This window comes from Pongo pygmaeus, chromosome 16, assembly GCF_028885625.2.
Source record: "Pongo pygmaeus isolate AG05252 chromosome 16, NHGRI_mPonPyg2-v2.0_pri, whole genome shotgun sequence".
NCBI classification, from domain to species: domain Eukaryota; kingdom Metazoa; phylum Chordata; class Mammalia; order Primates; family Hominidae; genus Pongo; species Pongo pygmaeus.
The window spans coordinates 94,485,529-94,508,049 of NC_072389.2; the positions used below are offsets into that span (position 1 = coordinate 94,485,529).

At 50.9% G+C, this 22,521-nt stretch overlaps 1 protein-coding gene across 5 annotated transcripts in view; it reads left to right on the forward strand.

Annotated features, from left to right (window-relative positions):
- The first annotated feature begins 427 nt into the window (after positions 1-427).
- ACAN (aggrecan) overlaps positions 428-22,521 on the forward strand; it is a 37,318-nt gene continuing 15,224 nt past the window's right edge. For all 5 annotated transcript variants that reach the window (XM_054451282.1, XM_054451283.1, XM_054451284.1 and 2 more), the window contains exons 1-11: positions 428-497; positions 1,728-2,111; positions 3,077-3,251; positions 4,817-4,944; positions 6,430-6,723; positions 8,604-8,981; positions 10,359-10,533; positions 11,026-11,153; positions 12,554-12,847; positions 14,929-15,168; positions 17,984-21,982. In XM_054451282.1, the coding sequence (XP_054307257.1) occupies positions 428-497; positions 1,728-2,111; positions 3,077-3,251; positions 4,817-4,944; positions 6,430-6,723; positions 8,604-8,981; positions 10,359-10,533; positions 11,026-11,153; positions 12,554-12,847; positions 14,929-15,168; positions 17,984-21,982 (6,265 nt within the window). The remainder of the gene's footprint in view (positions 498-1,727; positions 2,112-3,076; positions 3,252-4,816; positions 4,945-6,429; positions 6,724-8,603; positions 8,982-10,358; positions 10,534-11,025; positions 11,154-12,553; positions 12,848-14,928; positions 15,169-17,983; positions 21,983-22,521) is intronic.

Consider the following 22,521-nt stretch of genomic DNA (forward strand, 5'->3'; position numbering starts at 1 on the left):
AGGGAGAACCATCTGTTTTATTCAGTCTACCGATTCCAATGTCAATGTCATCCAGAAACACCCTCACAGACACACCCAGAACAATGCTTGGCCAAATGTCTGGGCGCCCCAGCCCAGTCAAGTTGACTCATAAAATTAACCGTCACAGGAACTCATTCAGATAAGACTTCACTGGCTGAAAGATGGGAGGTTAGGTTTATTAGCCTAATGCCTGGAATTAAACTGAGAAACCTGTGAAGGTTTTGTGAGAGAAGGATTTTTTAAGAAAATATCTCACAAACCACTTGCAGCCTCCTTCTCTGGAGATGATTCCAGGTCCTTGGGTGTGGAATTATCACGTTGCATCCTATGTCACATGACTCTGTTTGACCTCACCATGCCTTCACTGTCTAAATAACACCCCTGCCTTCCCTCTTCCAGGTGAACTATGACCACTTTACTCTGGGTTTTCGTAACTCTGAGGGTCATCACTGCAGCTGTCACTGTAGAAACTTCAGGTGAGGACATTCCTAGGCATGTCTCATGTATTCAGTAGGCATGAGTACTAGGTTTGAGTACTGGGTACTGAACCTGGTGCTACTGGTCCCAGGGATATAATTTCCGCTTTCCTGGCCTTTTCCCGGCCCTGCCCTTCCCCTATTGATGCATGCATAACTGTGATGGGACAGCACCCATGCGCGGGCACACAGTTGCAGGAGCCTCCCTCAGATAACACTGCTCCTGACTGCCCTCAAGCCCCGACAGCTGGCAGGGAGAGCTCCCGGCAGGTGCCCTCCTTCCCTCCATGGATCTCAGTGAGGACTGCTGCGCAATGAGCTTGCAGGAGGGGCAGGACACAGACAAACCAGTGGAGAAAGGGCCATTGAGGGAGGATTAGCTGGAGCACCAAAGAAGAAAGGTCACTTGGGAGACAGCCAGAGAAAAGCCCCAGGGAATCAGACAGGTCTTTGCCTTTTCTGCAAACCATCCTCGGGAAGCCCCAGCCTGGTCTCGTGCATGTGGAAGGCACTGGGTCTACTGCTAATCCAGCGTTGGACCAAATGAGCAAAACTTCCACTGACCCCAGGATGGGCTTGACCCCAGAAGGGAAGGTATGTCTCCCCTAGGCCCAGACAAGAGAGTCTGACTCTTTGCACACCAAAATGTCTGATCTCGGATGCTTCTCCACCCGAGTCCCCTGACTCCCAAACAGCAGAAGACAGTGACTTGTCCTGGTGGCAAAATCAGGCTCGTACCCAGAGCAGACCTCCCCAAATGGGACACATCTTAGAAGTTTTCTGTCTCAGCTTTAAAATTGTGTAGATTACTTTTCTACCCCAAAACAATTTTTCCCAAAATCTTTGAGTTAAGCTGTCACTCCAAGGAGATGGGTCCTGTTTTATTCCATGCTTTGATGCTTGCTGCAGTACCCCAGTTTGAGAAACAGGGAGTTGGTCCTGACTCTGACGTCTCCCCTCCCCTCCTCTGGAATCCTTTTCTAGCTCCATAGTTTCTGTCTCAAGGTGCAGAGGCCAGGGGTCTTGAGGAACGCTGCTCTGGAAAGGGCGTTGCAAGCTTTTCCGGAAATTCCCACATGACACAGGAGCATCCCCATCATAGAGGGACACACTCATTGGATTTTGCTCTCTCAGGAGAGTGCATTGCTGGAAGGAAGGATGGATGGGGAGGCGGGATGGGCCTCTCTAGGCACTAACAGGTCTCTCTTCCACCCCACCTCTCCCACACAGACCATGACAACTCGCTGAGTGTCAGCATCCCCCAACCGTCCCCGCTGAGGGTCCTCCTGGGGACCTCCCTCACCATCCCCTGCTATTTCATCGACCCCATGCACCCTGTGACCACTGCCCCCTCTACCGCTCCCCTGGCCCCAAGAATCAAGTGGAGCCGGGTGTCCAAGGAGAAGGAGGTAGTGCTGCTGGTGGCCACTGAAGGGCGTGTGCGGGTCAACAGTGCCTACCAGGACAAGGTCTCGCTGCCCAACTACCCGGCCATCCCCAGTGACGCCACCTTGGAAATCCAGAGCCTGCGCTCCAATGACTCTGGGGTCTACCGCTGCGAGGTGATGCATGGCATCGAGGACAGCGAGGCCACCCTGGAGGTCGTGGTGAAAGGTGAGAGCCTCCCACAGGGACAGACGCTGCTTCACCCACAGAAAGAACCAGAGCAGTCTCCGCAGTGCGGGCGCAGGCAGGCTGGCCTTCAAACCGTCTCCTCCACGCACCTCAGCCAAGTTACTTAACTTCAGCTGCTTCCTCTGTGACATGGAGCTAGTAATATCATTCTCTCTGGACTTAGGGAGCATTAAATACTTCCTGGCTGTGGTCACAGGTAACTGACAGTTTGTGCTTCCCAAGAATCCTGTGATCTGGTGGGTCTTGTGAGCATGCCCATTTTACAGACAAGCAAACTGAGGGCAAGTGACTTGCCTGAGGTTACCCTGGAAATGAGTCAGAGCGGTCTCCTGACAGCTCATCCTGGTGTCTTTTCCCTCCCCCTCTCCACTCTCATTCTCAGTTCCAGAAGCCAAAGCAAGGGCTGAAGACTCTCCAGTCTCTTTCTCTCAGTGGCCCAAGGAGAACAGTCAGGTCTTTGGTTAGCTTCAGGACTTCGGTCAATACCAGATTTTTCCCAGGGGGAGGTACACTGGGAGGCTCTGTCAAAGACGGATCACTCCTGGGCACACCTTAAATGGGGTTTCCGCTAGGGTGGCCCTGGGCTGAGGGTGCAGGGGGTTCTGAGTGTCTCTTTCCCCTAATGCAATATGGGGGTCTTGGAGTGATAAGAAAAAACTATAAGGAGGCAGGTTTTCGTTTAATTCAAAGAACTTTCTCATTATCAGGATTATCATAAGTCTTCAAAAAGGAATGCCTTGTAAGGTAGTGAGCTCCCCATTACCGGGTGTTCCAGCAAATTCAGAAGGATCACATGCAAAGGTGTACAGGGAGTCATGCATCAGCCCAGACCGGCCAGTTCCCTAAGGTCCCTTTGACTATTGCCATAATTCTGCGAGGGCCTCAGTGATCAGAGACTGTGCCTGACCAGCTCTTCCGCTTGTGGGCGTGTATGTGTCTTGCAGGCATCGTGTTCCATTACAGAGCCATCTCTACACGCTACACCCTCGACTTTGACAGGGCACAGAGGGCCTGCCTGCAAAACAGTGCCATCATCGCCACACCCGAGCAGCTGCAGGCCGCCTACGAAGACGGCTTCCACCAGTGTGACGCCGGCTGGCTGGCTGACCAGACTGTCAGGTGAGCCCTAGACCATCAGCTAGTGGGGGCCAGGAGTCAGCGGCCACAGGGGAGTGGGGCGGGTGCTGGGTGGAACGTTGGCCAGCACCGAGCTGGTGCAAGCGTGACACTGTGGCCAGCCTAGGTTAGGGGCCGTGGTCATACCTTGGCCGAACAGCAGCTCAGTGACCCATCCCAAACCCTAGTTATTGTGATTCTCTCTTGCAAATGGGATGACGGACTGCTAGCAACCTTGCCCTACATGTCATTATTTTTCCTACCCATTTTTTTCTTTGCCATGATTTCCTCACTTTTAAACTTTGGTGTCTTCTGTATATTTGTAAACAACCTTCCATCCTTTTTGTTTTTAATAAGGCAAGACATAAATTGAACCCCTTGGTACATCCTTCCCTGAGTGTAGTTGCTGGGGAGTGAGGTGCAGAGCAGTCCAAATAGACCCTGCCCTCAAGGGATCTCAATGCACTCTGAAGGCAAGATGATATCACCCATTTCAGGAGCATCATAGCTCCAACAGCCAGAACCACAAAGCCTCGGGAAGAAAACAAAGGAAAATGTCTTTGCAATCTCAGGGTAGGAAAAGAGATCTTAGGATACAAAAACTATAGCCATAAAAAAAAAAAAAAGATGAGATAATAGTCTAGCATAGAGCAAGAGCCCACACCTGGGCGGCATAAAGAACTGGACTCAGCCGGGCGCGGTGGCTCATGCCTGTAAACCCAGCACTTTGGGAGGCCAAGGTGGGCAGATCACGAGGTCAGGAGATCGAGACCATCCTGGCTAACATGGTGAAATCCCATCTCTACTAAAAAATACAAAAAATTAGCTGGGCGTGGTGGTGGGCTCCTGTAGTCTCAGCTTCTCAGGAGGCTGAGGCAGGAGAATGGTGTGAACCCAGGAGGTGGAGCTTGCAGTGAGCCAAGATCGCGCCACTGCACTCCAGCCTAGGTGACAGAGCGAGACTCCATCTCAAAAAAAAAAAGAACTGGACTCAAATTCCAGCTCTGGCACTTGGAAACTGCGTGACTGTGGACAAATCGTTTAACACCTCTGAGCCCCAGTTTCTTCAAGTGTAAAGTAGATTGATGATAGCACCTACCTCATTGGGTTGACGTGAGACTCAAATGATATAGAGCGACGCCTAACAAACTAGGGCCCAGAGGCCAAGTCCAACCCACCCCTTGCTTCTGTAAATAAAGTTTTATTGGGACACAGTCACACCCATCTGCATATCTGTGGGTGCTTCACGCTACAGTGGCAGTTGAGTGGTCACCACCGAGACTACGCAAAACCTAAAATATTTACTAGCTGGCCTTTTATACAAAAAAAAATGTGAGCCCCTGATAGAGAAAGTGTGTTTTGTACCACTAAATATTCAGTAGTGGGGGCTGCCTTCAATCATGATTCACTGTAAACACAGGTAGGCAGTTGACATATTCAGAAGAGACATGGTCAAATGCAATATTAAGTTGCTGTTTCCTCCTATGAGGGAGGAGGATTCAAGGGCAGAGGCCATGGGCTTCCCTTTGTCCCCTGAGTGTCACACCTCCATTTCGGGTTCCTGGCAGATACCCCATCCACACTCCCCGGGAAGGCTGCTATGGAGACAAGGATGAGTTTCCTGGTGTGAGGACGTATGGCATCCGAGACACCAACGAGACCTATGATGTGTACTGCTTCGCCGAGGAGATGGAGGGTGAGCTGCCCTGCCCACCAGGAGGCACCCAGCTCCCTTCCCAAGGCCCCCTTCCCCTCCCCATCTCCCCACTGACACTTGAGATCACACAGGCTGCAGCTCAGGGCCTGACACACTGTGTCCTCCTCTGCTATGAAGGGAGGTGGGCTGAGGCCTACAGGTCTGCACCCCTCGCGCTCCACTTTGGAGAGGGTCTCAGTGGCCCCAACATCTGCAAAATGTCTGGTGTCGCCACTGGACCCAAGAGCATGTGTCACAGGAGGTTTCTCACCTGGGATTGCCCCTCCCAGCCGAGACCCTGGCTGCTGTGACAAGCACATCCCTGTTCTAAGGTCCACTGTGCTGTCAAAGTCCAGCCCAGCCTTACCCTCGCAAGCAACACTACACCAGCAACGAAGCTCCCAGGGCAGCTGGCCACCCAGCCACCCTCTCCCAGAGTCCCTGTGGGCAGCCCCAGCTCTGTTCCTGGACAGAGCCGGGGGCAGCGGAGAGGAACCTGGAATTTTTCTGTTTTGTAAAGCGCACCAGTTTTGGTCACAGAGTTACCCACGCACGTGGATGACACCCTTTCCCCCATCTGCACCTATATACTCCTTTGTACATTCCAGACTCTGCAATGTCTGTCTCCTCCCTCCCTGCCTGCCCCCCCCTTCCCCCCACCTGAGTACAGTGCCCACAGCTCCTCCAGGCTGGAGAGAAGAGCTGACAACTGGCACTTTCTGGGTGAGGGGACCTGGCCAGGCTTTCTCACCACCGTAGCCCCCCTGCCTCATTCCCACCCCAGGGGGCAAACCTGCCTATTAGGTAACAAGTTATTTGTGTGTTCCCACATTTGGCTAACCAAAAACAAATAGAACTGTCAGTTAGAGCTGCCACTGAGCAGGGGTAGCCAGAACCATCCCTGTGAGTGGATGCCCTCCACCCCCACCCTTACCCCTTACCCTTACCCCTGACACAGCCTTGTTAGGTTTTGGGAAATTTTTTTTAAGCTCATGGTCCTCAAATGATGCTCTTACGGACTCTTCAGGGTCTAGAGACCCCAGTTTGGGAACCACTGCTCCAAGGGCTCAAGGTCTGATGCCTGCTTTTCCCAGGAAAATTTGAGTTTTTTAAAAGGATTTGCCTTGAGTAGGCAATGCTTAACTCCTAGGAAAGATTCCCCTGTGGTGGGATGCAAATGGGGCAAAGAGGCTTTTGAGCAGAATTTTCCTCCCAGATTTCAAGTTCTCTCCACCCTTTGCCCAATCTCCCTGCCATTTTTGCTGCTTCTTTCTTGGTCCCCTTGTTTTAGGAAATTGATGTCATCCTACACAAAAGCCCAGAAATAAGCAATGAAGGGCAAGATCTGAGATGCAGACATATGGGACCAGGACTTTGGGAAGTTAAAGGACTCCCAAGACCTCATGGAAAACAGTGGATCTCTCTGGGGATGCATAGCAGGGGGAGGGGAGAAGACCCTTACCCAGCTGGCTGTGTCCTTCACAGGTGAGGTCTTTTATGCAACATCTCCAGAGAAGTTCACCTTCCAGGAAGCAGCCAATGAGTGCCGGCGGCTGGGTGCCCGGCTGGCCACCACGGGCCAGCTCTACCTGGCCTGGCAGGCTGGCATGGACATGTGCAGCGCCGGCTGGCTGGCCGACCGCAGCGTGCGCTACCCCATCTCCAAGGCCCGGCCTAACTGCGGTGGCAACCTCCTGGGCGTGAGGACCGTCTACGTGCACGCCAACCAGACGGGCTACCCCGACCCCTCATCCCGCTACGACGCCATCTGCTACACAGGTGGGGCACAGCTGGTGATGGCAAGGGAGTTCATGACACTAAAGTGGGGTCCTAGAGGGAAGAGGAGATCTTGGAAAGGGAGGGTTGGTTTTTGCCCTTGAAGGGGCCACTGGGTGCCTGAACCCCATGTTTTTAGGACACCCCTCCATTTTCACTGGTTCCTAGGAAGCACTAAGGTAGAGACTCTTGAGACTGCAGCGTATCTAGCCCTGTCTCATCGGATCAGCACAGAAGAGGCTTAAAAGCCTCCAAACTGTTTTCTCCAGTTTGAATCAAAGCTCTGTCACCTACTACTGTGCAACCCTGGCAAAGTCAAGGCTGTGAACCTCACTCTTCTCATCTGTCTAGTGGGGAGATGGGGTGCCCGCCTGGGAAGATGTTGGGGGTCTGACGTGTGACCCTGGCACCCATGGGAGGGTGCTGCTATCTGCCTTTTTAAATTGAATATGTCTAAAAGGAGGGTCAAAATGGGTTTCGTTGTGTTTTGTTTTTTTGTTTTTCTTTGAGACAGGGTCTCACTCTGTCATCCAGGCAGCAGTTCAGTGGTGCAATCATAGCTTACTGCAGCCTTAGCCTCCTGGGCTCAAGCAATCCTCCTGCCTCAGCCTCCCATGCAACTGGGAATACAGGCACCACCATGCTTTGCTAATTTTTTTGGTTTTTTTGGTAGAGATGGGCTCTTGTCATGTTGCCCAGGCTGGGCAAAATGTTATTTTACTTTATTATTATTATCATTATTATTATTATTATTATTATTATTATTGCTGAGACAGAATCTCACTCTGTCACCCAGGCTGGAGTACAGTGGTGCTATTTCAGCTCATTGCAACCTCCATCTCCCAGGTTCAAATAATTCTTCTGCCTCAGCCTCCCAGGTAGATTGAGATTACAGGTGTGCGCCATCATGCCCAGCTAATTTTGTATTTTCAGTAGAGATGGGGTTTCACCATGTTGACCAGGCTAGTCTTGAACTCTTGACCTCAGGTGATCCACCCGCCTCAGCCTCCCAAAGTGCTGGGGTTACATGCATGAGCCACCACGCCCGGCCGCAAAATGTTATTGAAAAGAGTAGGGGAAAGTTTGGTGAGGACTTTATTTTGAAAAATTAGACCAAAATGTTGAAATAAGTTTTTATCTTACATTTAACACATTTTGGGTTATAATTATAATTACATGCTAATTCTTGGAGGAAAAAGCAATGTATCACATGAATGAGGAGTTGCAAAACTTTTATGTCCTAAGTGGTGATAACACAATGACAACTCATTACACGTTTCATTTCCACAACCTGATCTTACAGGAAGAGGGTTAATAGTTGGGATTTCCCCCTCGAAGCCGCTCTTAACCTTTAGGTATTCTAACCACTCTTTTGGAAGTAGTATCACTCTCATGAGACCCTCATTTTTCCATGACTATGAGACAGGCAGTTCTCCAAAGCCACCTTCATCAACTTCACAAACTACTTTCTGCAAGATTTTCTGATTTCTCCTTATAACTGACTTACCTGGTCCTATTGGATAGTTACAGCATCAGATGGTTGGTAAGGTGCTCATGAGATGAGTGAAGCAGCAGCTGTGTTGAGCAGGAAGGGCTGCTGGGGTGGGAACTGATCTTTGTGAGCCGTCAGCTCATTGGTCAATATCTTGCCCTCTGATAGCTCTTGCACTCTTTTGCAATCTTGAAACTGTGGGGACTCCTACAATGAATGCCGATAGCTGAGTACCCCTGAAATGGGCTTGGCAAGGCGCCCGGCACACAGTGGCGCCCTCCTGCCCCAGCAGGGGAAGAGGAGGAGCCATGCTCATCTCCAGCCCACTCTTCATCCCCCTCAAGCCAGTCCCAGGCTGAGAGGCTAAAGCTTGTCTTTGCCCCTCCCCTAGGTGAAGACTTTGTGGACATCCCAGAAAACTTCTTTGGAGTGGGGGGTGAGGAGGACATCACCGTCCAGACAGTGACCTGGCCTGACATGGAGCTGCCACTGCCTCGAAACATCACTGAGGGTGAAGCCCGAGGCAGCGTGATCCTTACCGTAAAGCCCATCTTCGAGGTCTCCCCGAGTCCCCTGGAACCCGAGGAGCCCTTCACGTTTGCCCCTGAAATAGGGGCCACTGCCTTCCCTGAGGTTGAGAATGAGACTGGAGAGGCCACCAGGCCCTGGGGCTTTCCCACGCCTGGCCTGGGCCCTGCCACGGCATTCACCAGTGAGGACCTCGTCGTGCAGGTGACCGCTGTCCCTGGGCAGCCGCATTTGCCAGGGGGTAAGTAGCTGCCCGTGGGTGCATCCAGGGCAGGTGGAGAGAACTTGGCCTGCAGGGAGGGGATTCCCGCAGTTGAAGGCTGTACCTTCTACTTAACCTGGCACCTGGGACAATGTTCTCTCCTCTCAGACCTTATTCTCCTCATCTGTGAAACAAAAACAATAGGCCAGACTAGTCAGGTCCACACTCTTGCCATCAAGGATTTATTTCAAACGAGGTCTTATGTGGAATCCAGTCTCTATATCGAGCAGGCACATGTGCCACATAGATCTAAGGGAAGTAGCATAGAGAACAACCAGGGCTTCTTCTGTCCAGGGCCCCTCCTTGCCCCATCAGACACCCCAACGAAACAGAGCCACTAGAAAACCACTGCCTTGGATGACCCCTGAGGCTTCTCACTGCTCTGACCTCCCAGGACAAAGACCAGCAAACTGTGGCCAGTGGGCTGGGTTTAGCTGTTCTGATATGGCCCATGACTTGAGAATGATTTTTACATTCTTAAATAGTTAGGGGCAAAAAGTCAAAAGAAAAATAATATTTTGTGACACATGAAAATTATATAAAATTCAAATTTCAATGTCCACAAATAAAGTTTGATTGAAACAAAGCCATAGCCATCTGTGGACAAGTTGTCTATGACTAACTGAGGACAATCACAGCAGGGTTGAATACAGTCAGTCCTTCTTCATGTCTGGATTCAACCAACCGTGGATGGAAAATATTCCAAAAGAAAAGAAACAATAACATAACAATACAACAATAAAAGTAATACAGATTTAAAACAATACAGTATAACCACCACTTACATAGCATTGACATTGTATCGGTTTTATAGGTAATCTAGAGATGATTTTATACAAATACTATACTTTTATATCAGGGACTTGAGACTCTGCGGATTTTGGTATCTGAGGAGATCCTGGATCCCGAAGGATAACTGTAGTTTTAACAGAAGCCACACAGCCCACAAAGCCTAAAATATTTACCATTCGGCTCTTTCCAGAAAATGCTTCCAACTCCTATTCTAAGATGACTGTGTTCTAGGTGCTTAATACATGTGTGAAAATTGGATGTCAGGTAGCATAGAGCCCAGTGCTTCCCAAACTCAAGTCTATGAACAAGGACATTCTGGTGTGGCCTCGTTCTGTAACGGCCTTGGTGGGGTTCCCACGCAGGGGAGGGGCAGATGGACGCTGCCATCCACCATCACACCCACGTGACTACCAAGTGGGATTTCAGCCTGCATTGTCCAGATAAATCCAATATGTCAGGCAGCAGAAGTTGGCCTCCCTTTGTGCCCATGGAGCCTTGGGAACTGCACACCACGGGTCCCGAACCTGACTGATCCCTCCTCTTCTCCCCCTCCTCCCCACCCAGGGGTCGTGTTCCACTACCGCCCGGGACCCACCCGCTACTCGCTGACCTTTGAGGAGGCGCAGCAGGCCTGCCTGCGCACCGGGGCTGTCATTGCCTCCCCGGAGCAGCTCCAGGCCGCCTACGAAGCAGGCTATGAGCAGTGTGACGCCGGCTGGCTGCGGGACCAGACCGTCAGGTGAAGCCATGCTCCTCGCCCAGCCCAAACCCAATTGAAGAGGTCAGGCTTAAGGAGCCACAGCCTGGCACGGCCCCCAGCACACTGAGCACCCAATACCTTGTGGGTTAATGAATTAATTAGTGACTCAACTGAGGCATATCCCGAAAGGGTGGTGAAGGGCACTGGGTAATGTTCAGTTCTTGGTCATTTCTCCCCATCAGACAGAGGCAGCAGCCCCCTCCTCAAGTGCCCCGTTCTCCTCCAGCGTGACCCAGTGCCCTTCCATGCAGCTGCTCTCTCCTGAAGCCAGAAATCCCCCAGGAGCCACCAGACCCTTCCCCACGCTGCTCGGAGAACTTGCTGCATAAGGGGCTTTTTCCTGGTTTGAATCCCACCAGACAACTGAAGACATGTCCAAGTCCCTGAGTAGCCTCTGGCCTCAGCCCAGGGCCCTGCATCTACCAGCCCCTGGAACAGGCCTTCATCTTCTCCTCTCACTCTCCTTTGCAGATACCCCATTGTGAGCCCACGGACCCCATGCGTGGGTGACAAGGACAGCAGCCCAGGTGTCAGGACCTATGGCGTGCGCCCATCAACAGAGACCTACGATGTCTACTGCTTTGTGGACAGACTTGAGGGTACAAGCCACATTCTCACATTTCGGGCCCTAGATGGGCAATGGGGTGGGCAGGGGGCTGACAGGGCGATACAAAGAAGAGAGGGGGTTACCACCCACCCACCCCTGATCCCACCCAGCTTTCCAGGTGGGAAAGGGTCCTGCTGAAAAAGGAAGGCCCCCAGCCCCTCCCTCAGATCTAGCGCCTGCTCTCCTACTGAATGTTTCATGTGGTCTCCTCCATCATTGCAGGGGAGCATCAGTCCCTTTAAAAAGCAATGAGGTCTGTGGGTAAATCTCGGTTTATTATAAATAAACGCTATATACACCAACTCTTTCTTGGAGAGTCCCAATGCCTGGGCACAAATCAAAGGCACTGAGAAGTCCTGCAGTAAAAACAAAAACAAAAAAACCTCTTTAGGCTGGGCACAGTGGCTTACACCTGTAATCCTAGCACTTTGGGAGGCAGAGGTGCCTCAGTGTGGGTGGATTGCTCTAGCCCAGGAGATCGAGACCAGCCTAGGCAACATGGCCAAACCCAGTCTCTATTTATTTAAAAAGAAAGAAAAAGAAAAACTTCCTTAACTCTCTTTAACTCAGCATTGCCCAATTTTTAACCACAGACCTTTATTTCGTTTTATTTCATTTCTTTTAATTTCCATGAAAATTACCAAATTTCCACTGAACGCAATTTTGGAAATGCTGGTGTTCCAGAAAGATTTCGGCATCGCCACTCACTTGTTTCAAGACCCTGTGCAAGTCACTTAACCTCTCTAGGCCTCAGCTCCTTCATCTATAAAATGGGGCTGATTTATATGTACATCAGAGGTTTTTTTGAGTATTAAATGAGATATGTATGAAAAGTTCTTGGCACAAGTAGGTGTTCAGTAAGTGTAAGCTCTCCTCCCCCTGAACCAGATAGGTAGCAGGTGCATCGCTAGGTGCTGGGACCCAGCCCCTGCCCTGGATGAGTTCCCAGGGTGTGGGGTGGGCAGGTCCACAGCAGTCACAGTGATAAGTGCAATGGTGTAGGAGTGCACAGGGATTGGAGGGGGCCCAGGCGAACTGCCTCGCTTAGCCAAGGGAGGGGGTGCCTAAGTGTGACTGGAGAATCCAGAAAAGAGGGACGGAGGAGAAGTTGTTATGGAAACAACTCAGCCCAGTTTGACGGGAATTTTGACTTTTTTGGCACCGAAAGTCCTACATCCCAGGAAACCCCAGTCCAGTACAAACCAGAGAGATGGTCACCTATTTCCCAGGGTCCCAGAAAATCTAAGGGGGAGTGGTCAAAAAAGGGGTGATGGAGCTGCCCTGGGTCTTAGCCCTGGTGAGGAGGGTTGGAGGAACTCTGTCCTGGGTGGGCAGGGATTGACCTGGCCTGAGTGTGGGGGGTCATGTTCTACCCCTTGCCTCTGCCCCCAGGGGAGGTGTTCTTCGCCACACGCCTTGAGCAGTTCACCTTCCAGGAAGCACTGGAGTTCTGTGAATCTCACAATGCCACACTGGCCACCACAGGCCAGCTCTACGCTGCCTGGAGCCGTGGCCTGGACAAGTGCTATGCTGGCTGGCTGGCCGACGGCAGCCTCCGCTACCCCATCGTCACCCCAAGGCCTGCCTGCGGTGGGGACAAGCCAGGCGTGAGAACGGTCTACCTCTACCCTAACCAGACGGGCCTCCCGGACCCACTGTCCCGGCACCATGCCTTCTGCTTCCGAGGTATGCAGCCTCACTTCGGCTCCAACAGCCCCTTTTGTCTGGAGAGGAACCCCCTGGGTTCATCAGGTCCTGCCACCACCCAGTATTCCATCCATCAGAGCAAGAAAATGTCAGTCCCTCTGGGGCAGAGCCAGCTCTGAAACCAGCACAACGCAGGCTTTGACCCCAAGGCAAGGTCATCCTTCTAAAGTTCCCCAGAGACAAGTAGAGATAAATAAGAACTTGAGCTGGTATTTATGTCTACTAGAAATGAGGCAGACCTGAATTTGAGTTATGGCTCTGCTACTTAATAGCTATGTGAAAATGGAGACATAATGGTTCCTACTTCAGAGAGAGCTGCAAGAATTAATTGAGTGCACGTGGTGCCCTTGGTGTAGTGCCTGGGACACAGTAAATGCTCAATAAATGTTAGCTTTATTTCATGTACATATATATGTAAAGCTATAGTATAGAGCTTTATTTTGTACAACCTGTAATTTGTACACCCTTGTCAACTTCTCTCCTGCTTGCAAATATTTTTGTGATGAGTTTAGTCAAATTATTCTATTATTCTTCACTAAGCACTGGTGGTTCGTGCTTTTCGTTGACCTATGCTATGGATATGCTACCATTTCAACCATCACTCCCCATTGGACTTCTGAGAGTGATGTCATCAAGCAATATAGTAAACATGGCCAGGGCATAGCCATGGAATTGCTGGGCTCTGATTGGATTTGTTCCTGCACAGTCCATGGAGGGTCTGGGTGCATGGACCAGAATGTAGATTGTAATAACAGCCTGTGCCATGTTTTAGATAGTTTACATCAAAAGTGAGTGTCTTTGCAACTTCCTGTGAATCTAGAATTATTCTCAAATAAACTTAAGGGGAAAAAAACTTGAGTGTCCCCAAGTTTCCCAGACAGCCAGGGTCACCTTTTAAAACCCAATTCAAGGCCAGGAGCAGTGGCTTATGCCTGTAATCCCAGCACTTTGGGAGGCCAAGGTGGGCGGATCACTTGAGGTCAGAGTTCGAGATCAGCCTGGCCAACATGGTGAAACCCTGTCTCTACTTAAAAAAGTGCAAAAATTAGCCAGGTTTGGTGGTGTGCACCTGTAATCCCAGCTACTAGGTAGGCTGAGGCAGGAGAATCGCCTGAACCCAGGAGGCGGAGGTTGCAGTGAGCCAAGATTATTCTGCTCTACTCCAGCCTGGGCAGCAGAGCAAGACTCTGTCTCAAAAAAAAAAAAAAAAAAAAAAAAATCAAAGTTCAGCCAGCCTCAGTAAGTGAAGTCCAATTCTATCCCAGAGGCTTTGATGAGGCTCTTGTCCCAGTGCCCCTCTCCCTGCTCTGGGAAGCAGAAACCAAGCCAGTTAACCTCCCAGAAAGTTCCCAGCCATGCTGCCCCCAGCCTCCCACCTCTGACCCTCCATGAACTCAGCCTTGTATATTATCCTGCACAGTTCAGCTTCCTTGCTGACCAGGCCCACTGCTGGTTTCCCCCACACCGGAACAGTTACCCCCAGCCCATGAATCCTGCCTTCACGCTTTCAAATGCTGAGATGGTTTCAAGGAATTTAATACCATCCTCCTATTTTTGGTCCTGACACACCTGGAACATAATCCCTGTCCCCAAGGTCGACAGCGTTGTTCAGTAGTTGAGAGCGTGGAGTCTGGCACCAGATGCTTGAATTCAAAGACTAGATCTGCCATTTGTAAGCCACTGACCCTGGGCAAATCATGTAACTCTGTGCCTCAGTTTCCCCATCTGTAAAATGAGATAACCATATCTCTCTCATAAAGCTGTTGTGAGATAAAGTGATTTTATATACACAAGCCTTTAGAGCAATGCCTGGCATGTATGATCGATTCTGCAGGGGAGATGACCCAGATCACCGCAACTAAACTGCTGATGGTGCATATGGATGTTATGTCATTGGTGCCGATGGCTCTTACTAAGTGAGAAGGCAAACAGCCATCCTCTGAACCAGGAGGTGGAGGCTGGCCCACCTCAGAGTCCCCTAGCTCCCCTCAAGAAGGGCCAGCCAAGGACGGGTCACTGGTAAGAGAGGGACTCACTCTGACCACCCACATCTCCTTTAGGCATTTCAGCGGTTCCTTCTCCAGGAGAAGAAGAGGGTGGCACACCCACATCACCCTCTGGTGTGGAGGAGTGGATCGTGACCCAAGTGGTTCCTGGTGTGGCTGCTGTCCCCGTAGAAGAGGAGACAACTGCTGTACCCTTAGGGGAGACTACTGCCATCCTAGAGTTCACCACCGAACCAGAAAACCAGACAGAACGGGAACCAGTCTACATCCCAGTGGGCACATCCCCGCTGCCAGGTTGGTATGGCTTGGGTTCTGGGGCACACCTGAAGCTGCATACCCCTGTCTGCCTACAGTGTGCCTGGAGGGGTGGGGGGATTCCCTCCCTGGGATTGTGCTGTTTCCGCAGCCCTGACACTGACTGGGTGTGCTGCTGTGGGCAACTTTAGCCACCTCAGCTGGCCTCTAGGACCTGCCCCAGAGTGACAAAAACAGCCTTGTTCATAAAATTTTTTATTACACATTTACTTTTCTGGCCCTTATTTCCCTTGCATGAACCCCCAAATGCCCAGGACTATGCTGATCAGAGGGCCCTCAGTTACCTTGTCCTCCTGCGCTGACACCCTTACCCTAACCTCAACCCTCTCTTGTGGGAGGATCTCTAATAGAGGAGAAATAACCAGGGAGGGGGTTACTGTTGGAATTCTGACTGTGACCTGTCTCCTCGCCTTTCTCTTCCTTCCATTTCCCTCTTCTGGGCCAGGCCTCCTCAGGCAGAACTTCCTGAACTCTGTCACAATTAAACCAGATGAGACTTAACAGGATGAAAGCAGCAGTCCCCAAACCTTGTTGGATAAAGTGTTTTGTGGCCACTAAAGTTTGGGAAATGCTGGCTTACAGAGATTAACAGGTTTCCTCACTGCAGACCTTCTCAGAGCCTTGAATATGCTAATGTGCACTGTAAGTCTCCAAGAGGAGGTGATAGATGTAGTGTGTCCCAAATGAACCACAGAGCCTCCCCCGACTCCCACAGAGCATTGTTAATATCTGGCAGCTTCCAGTTGGGGAAAGCTCGATTTAAAACAATGTACAGTAGTATGTGTGTATACCTGGTAGAGTCAGTTTCCCTGGGGGTATGTGCATCTGAAAAAAGGAGTGTATCCGAGCTCCCACTAACTCATCCAGCCACGCATCAGCATTCTGTGCATGGTTCCAGAGCAATTTGGTGGTGTCAGGTGCTCTTCTGGGCACTGGAGATGCAAAGCCTGGCCTCCCTCCATATCAGAAGGTTAGGATGCCTCTGTAGAGCAGGGGAGAGTCTGGCCTAGCAGCCTCACCCAGCAGCCACACCTGCCTGTGGCCTTCCTCGCCCTTCACCAGGACAAGAATGACTGAGTCCTCTTTGGCATCAGGGTATGACTTTGCACAGGACTCTGGCAACCACTAGTGGGGAGTTACCAGTGGGAAAGTGGCTCCAGCAGCCCTGTAGAAATGTTTTCTAGACTTCAGTTCCTGACCACCTTGCTGATTTCAGCCATATCTGGGAACCATCTGCACTATCATTTGCTCCATGTATTTTTCTTTAAGTTGACTTGCTTAAAAAAAAAAAAGAAATGTAGGGCTGAGTATGGTGGCTTATGCCTGTAATCCCAGCACTTTGGGAGGCCAAGGTGGGAGGACCACTTGAGGCCAGGAGTTCAAGACCAGCCTGGCCAACATGGCAAAACCCAGTGTCTACTAAAAATACAAAAATTAGCCAGGTGTGGTGGCACGCACCTGTAGTCCCAGCTACTCGGGAGGCTGAGGCATGAGAATCACTTGAACCCAGGAGGTGGAGGTTGCAGTGAGCCAAGATGGTGCCACCACACTGCAGCCTGGGCAACAGAGCAAGACCCTCTCTCCAAAAAAAAAGAAAGAAATGTAAATTTATTTAAGAGGGAACTGTTATATTATGACTGCAAATGGTCATCCTGGTGTGTTTCATAGATAAATAGATAGATAGATAGATAGATAGATAGATAGATACGTACATACATACATACATACATACATACCAATCAAAATAAAAAGAATCTTTTTCAGGTCCTGCCCAGCTAACTTTTTTTTTTTTTTTTTTTTTGCATGGCACCACTGCTATTCTTCATGCCACACCTCCCTCTCTAAGATTCTCCTCTCAGCAAGAACAAACTAAACCTGCCCAGTGGACCCAGCACCCCCAGTGCTCAGGGGCCCCATCTGGGAAGTAGGCACCAAAGTACATACAAGGTTAAAATGCAGTGTGGCTGTTTTTCAAATGCCAAAGGAAAGAAGAGCTGAAGCAAAGAATGTAGCCTTGATTAGTTAGAATTGTGGGGTTTCCTTTTTTCATTTCTCTATTTTTCAAATTGTCTGTAACAGAGTTCTCAGAACTGGAAAAAGTCACTGAATGTTTATAAACATCACCACCTGGCCCTTTCTTCCTCAGAAGGATGGCTTAAAATGAACAGTTCTTACACTGAAGTGAGTCCCAGCATCGTAGGGAGGGCTTGCTAAAATACAGTATGCCAGGCTCCTTCCCAGAGTTGCTGAATCAGTGGGGCTGGGGTGAGGTCATCAGTGGGGCTGGGGTGAGGTCTAGGAATTTGCTTTTCTATTCAAGCTCCCAGAGGGTGCTGTTGCTGCGAGTCCGAGCTTTGAAAACCATGGGACCAAATCAATGAGATGGTAATGTGGGAGTACTTGCAGGATGACCTTGGTGGTCTTCAGTGGTGGCCAGGCCCCCACATCCAATGGGTTGTGTGGATGGTGGCCCCCGCATCTCACACAAAGTACAACCTGTGTAGCCCATGGCCCTGTGGGCACTTGGGGGAGCCTCCCGGTTCCCTACCTCCCTCCTTCCTTTCTCCCTGTCCTTCTGCCTTCTTTTCTCCCTATACTTCCTTCCTTCCTTCTTTCCTTTCTTCATTTCCAAGACACTTTACACAGTTCCATTAGAAAGCATTTGGACACGTTGCTGAGCTCTTGAGAGAAAAATTTTACTGTGGAAAGAATGGAGTTTAGATTCTACATATGAGCTTAAAATGGGGCAGAGTTAATAAACCCACACTTCATCTTTCTTCCTTCTTTCCTACAGGGATCCTTCCTACTTGGCCTCCCACTGGCGCAGCAACAGAGGAAAGTACAGAAGGCCCTTCTGCAACTGAAGTGCCCTCTGCCTCAGAGAAACCATCCCCCTCAGAGGTGCCATTCCCCTCAGAGGAGCCATCCCCCTCAGAGGAACCATTCCCCTCAGTGAGGCCATTCCCCTCAGTGGAGCTGTTCCCCTCAGAGGAGCCATTCCCCTCCAAGGAGCCATCCCCCTCAGAGGAACCATCAGCCTCAGAAGAGCCATATACACCTTCACCCCCGGTGCCCAGCTGGACTGAGCTGCTCAGCTCTGGGGAGGAATCTGGGGCCCCTGATGTCAGTGGTGACTTCACAGGCAGTGGAGATGTTTCAGGACACCTTGACTTCAGTGGGCAGCTGTCAGGGGAAAGGGCAAGTGGACTGCCCTCTGGAGACCTTGACTCCAGCGGTCTTACTTCCACAGTGGCCTCAGGCCTGCCTGTGGAAAGTGGACTAGCCTCAGGGGATGAAGAGAGAATTGAGTGGTCCAGCACTCCTACAGTTGGTGAACTGCCCTCTGGAGCTGAGATCCTAGAGGGCTCCATCTCTGGAGTCGGGGATCTCAGTGGACTTCCTTCTGGAGAAGTTCTAGAGACTACTGCCCCTGGAGTAGAGGACATCAGCGGGCTTCCTTCTGGAGAAGTTCTAGAGACTACTGCCCCTGGAGTAGAGGACATCAGCGGGCTTCCTTCTGGAGAAGTTCTAGAGACTACTGCCCCTGGAGTAGAGGACATCAGCGGGCTTCCTTCTGGAGAAGTTCTAGAGACTACTGCCCCTGGAGTAGAGGACATCAGCGGGCTTCCTTCTGGAGAAGTTCTAGAGACTACTGCCCCTGGAGTAGAGGACATCAGCGGGCTTCCTTCTGGAGAAGTTCTAGAGACTACTGCCCCTGGAGTAGAGGACATCAGCGGGCTTCCTTCTGGAGAAGTTCTAGAGACTACTGCCCCTGGAGTAGAGGACATCAGCGGGCTTCCTTCTGGAGAAGTTCTAGAGACTACTGCCCCTGGAGTAGAGGACATCAGCGGGCTTCCTTCTGGGGAAGTTCTAGAGACTACTGCCCCTGGAGTAGAGGACATCAGCGGGCTTCCTTCTGGAGAAGTTCTAGAGACTACTGCCCCTGGAGTAGAGGACATCAGCGGGCTTCCTTCTGGAGAAGTTCTAGAGACTACTGCCCCTGGAGTAGAGGACATCAGCGGGCTTCCTTCTGGAGAAGTTCTAGAGACTACTGCCCCTGGAGTAGAGGACATCAGCGGGCTTCCTTCTGGAGAAGTTCTAGAGACTACTGCCCCTGGAGTAGAGGACATCAGCGGGCTTCCTTCTGGAGAAGTTCTAGAGACTACTTCCCCTGGAGTAGGAGACCTCAGTGGACTTCCTTCTGGAGAAGTTCTAGAGACTTCTACTTCTGGAGTAGGAGACCTCAGTGGACTTCCTTCCGGAGAAGTTCTAGAGACTTCTACCTCTGCAGTAGGGGACCTCAGTGGACTTCCTTCTGGAGGAGAAGTTCTAGAGACTTCTGCCTCTGGAGTAGAGGACATTAGCGGGCTTCCTTCTGGAGAAGTTGTAGAGACTTCTGCCTCTGGAATAGAGGATGTCAGTGAACTTCCTTCAGGAGAAGGTCTAGAGACCTCTGCTTCCGGAGTAGGGGACCTCAGCAGGCTCCCTTCTGGAGAAGAAGTTCTAGAGACTTCTGCCTCTGGAGTAAGGGACATCAGTGGGCTTCCTTCTGGAGGAGAAGTTCTAGAGATTTCTGCCTCTGGAGTCGGGGACCTCAGTGGACTTCCTTCTGGAGTAGAAGGTCTAGAGACCTCTGCTTCTGAAGTAGGGACTGACCTCAGTGGACTTCCTTCTGGAAGGGAGGGTCTAGAGACTTCAGCTTCTGGAACTGAGGACCTCAGCGGGTTGCCTTCTGGAAAAGAAGACTTGGTGGGTTCAGCTTCTGGAGACTTGGACTTGGGCAAACTGCCTTCTGGAACTCTAGGAAGTGGGCAAGCTCCAGAAACAAGTGGTCTTCCCTCTGGATTTAGTGGCGAGTATTCTGGGGTGGACCTTGGAAGTGGCCCATCCTCTGGCCTGCCTGACTTTAGTGGACTTCCATCTGGATTCCCAACTGTTTCCCTAGTGGATTCTACATTGGTGGAAGTGGTCACAGCCTCCACTGCAAGTGAACTGGAAGGGAGGGGAACCATTGGCATCAGTGGTGCAGGAGAAATATCTGGGCTGCCCTCCAGTGAGCTGGACATTAGTGGGGGAGCTAGTGGACTCCCTTCAGGAACTGAACTCAGTGGCCAAGCATCTGGGTCTCCTGATGTCAGTGGGGAAATACCTGGACTCTTTGGTGTCAGTGGACAGCCATCAGGGTTTCCTGACACTAGTGGGGAAACATCTGGAGTGACTGAGCTTAGCGGGCTGTCCTCTGGACAACCAGGTGTTAGTGGAGAAGCATCTGGAGTTCTTTATGGCACTAGTCAACCCTTTGGCATAACCGATCTGAGTGGAGAAACATCCGGGGTCTCTGATCTCAGCGGGCAGCCTTCGGGGTTACCAGGGTTCAGTGGGGCAACATCAAGAGTCCCTGACCTGGTTTCTGGTGCCACGAGTGGCAGCGGTGAATCTTCTGGGATTACATTTGTGGACACCAGTTTGGTTGAAGTGACCCCTGCTACATTTAAAGAAGAAGAAGGCTTAGGGTCTGTGGAACTCAGTGGCCTCCCTTCCGGAGAGGCAGATCTGTCAGGCAAATCTGGGATGGTGGATGTCAGTGGACAGTTTTCTGGAACAGTCGATTCCAGTGGGTTTACATCCCAGACTCCAGAATTCAGTGGCCTACCAAGTGACATAGCTGAGGTCAGTGGAGAAGCCTCCGGAGCTGAGATTGGGAGCAGCCTGGCCTCGGGAGCATATTATGGCAGTGGACTTCCATCTGGTTTCCCCACTGTCTCTCTTGTAGACAGAACTTTGGTGGAATCTGTAACCCAGGCTCCAACAGCCCAAGAGGCCGGAGAAGGGCCTTCTGGCATTTTAGAAATCAGTGGTGCTCATTCTGGAGCACCAGACATGTCTGGGGACCATTCTGGATTTCTGGACCTAAGTGGGCTGCAGTCCGGGCTGGTAGAGCCAAGCGGAGAGCCACCAGGTACTCCATATTTTAGTAGGGATTTTGCCAGCACCACCGATGTAAGTGGCGAATCCTCTGCAGCCATGGGCACCAGCAGAGAGGCCTCGGGACTTCCAGAAGTTACTTTAATCACTTCTGAGTTCGTGGAGGGTGTAACTGAACCAACTGTTTCTCAGGAACTTGGCCAAAGGCCCCCTGTGACACACACACCCCAGCTTTTTGAGTCCAGTGGAGAAGTCTCTGCAGCTGGGGACATTAGTGGAGCTACCCCAGTGCTCCCTGGGTCTGGAGTAGAAGTATCATCAGTCCCAGAATCTAGCAATGAGACGTCCACCCATCCTGAAGCTGGGGTCGGGGCATCTGCTGCCCCTGAGGCCAGCAGAGAAGATTCTGGGTCCCCTGATCTGAGTGAAACCACCTCTGCATTCCACGAAGCTGACCTCGAGAGATCCTCTGGCCTAGGAGTGAGCGGCAGCACTTTGACATTTCAAGAAGGCAAGGCGTCAGCTGCCCCAGAAGTGAGTGGAGAATCCACCACCACCAATGATGTGGGGACAAAGGCACCAGGCTTGCCTTCAGCCACTCCCACAGCTTCTGCAGACAGGACTGAAATCAGCGGAGACCTGTCTGGTCACACCTCAGGGCTGGGCATTGTCATCAGCACCAGCATCCCAGAGTCTGAGTGGACCCAGCAGACCCAGCGCCCTGTAGAGGCGCATCTAGAAATTGAGTCCTCAAGCCTCCTGTACTCAGGAGAAGAGACTCACACAGTCCAAACAGCCACCTCCCCAACAGATGCTTCCATCCCAACTTCTCCAGAATGGAAACGTGAATCAGAATCAACTGCTGCAGGTATTGTGATTTTTTTCCCCCTTTAAATGTGCTTGGCTGTAGCCTACTGTAGCACAGAAGGAAGCAGCGTAGCTTTAAGGTTCCAAGAACAGCTCCACCATAGGTTAGCTGTGCAGCCTCAGGCAATAGTCTTCCCCTCTCTGAGCCTCATCTGTAACGTAAGAGTAGGATAATACTATACCAGGGAAGATTAAGCAGAATATAAATGTAGATAAAGCAAGCACTTAGCATCACACTCTGCATACAGTGCACACTTATAAAGATTAGTGATGTTATCATTACAGCGGAGTTATAGTCCGTGACTTTTTACACGTGAATTCAACTATCTGTACTCGGCACAGGGAGAGAAGGATGACTGTTTAGATAGTGCTAGAAATTCTGCTCATGCACCCTGCCCCGGAGTGAGTGTGAGATGAGAGAGTAAATCTGCTGATGGTGTTTATGTCTGAATATTTATTTTGTGCAGGGTTAAAACCTGTACGACTTAAAGAACTATGAAGTGTCATTTGGCTATCCGGCTTTAGATTCTGCATCCCCAA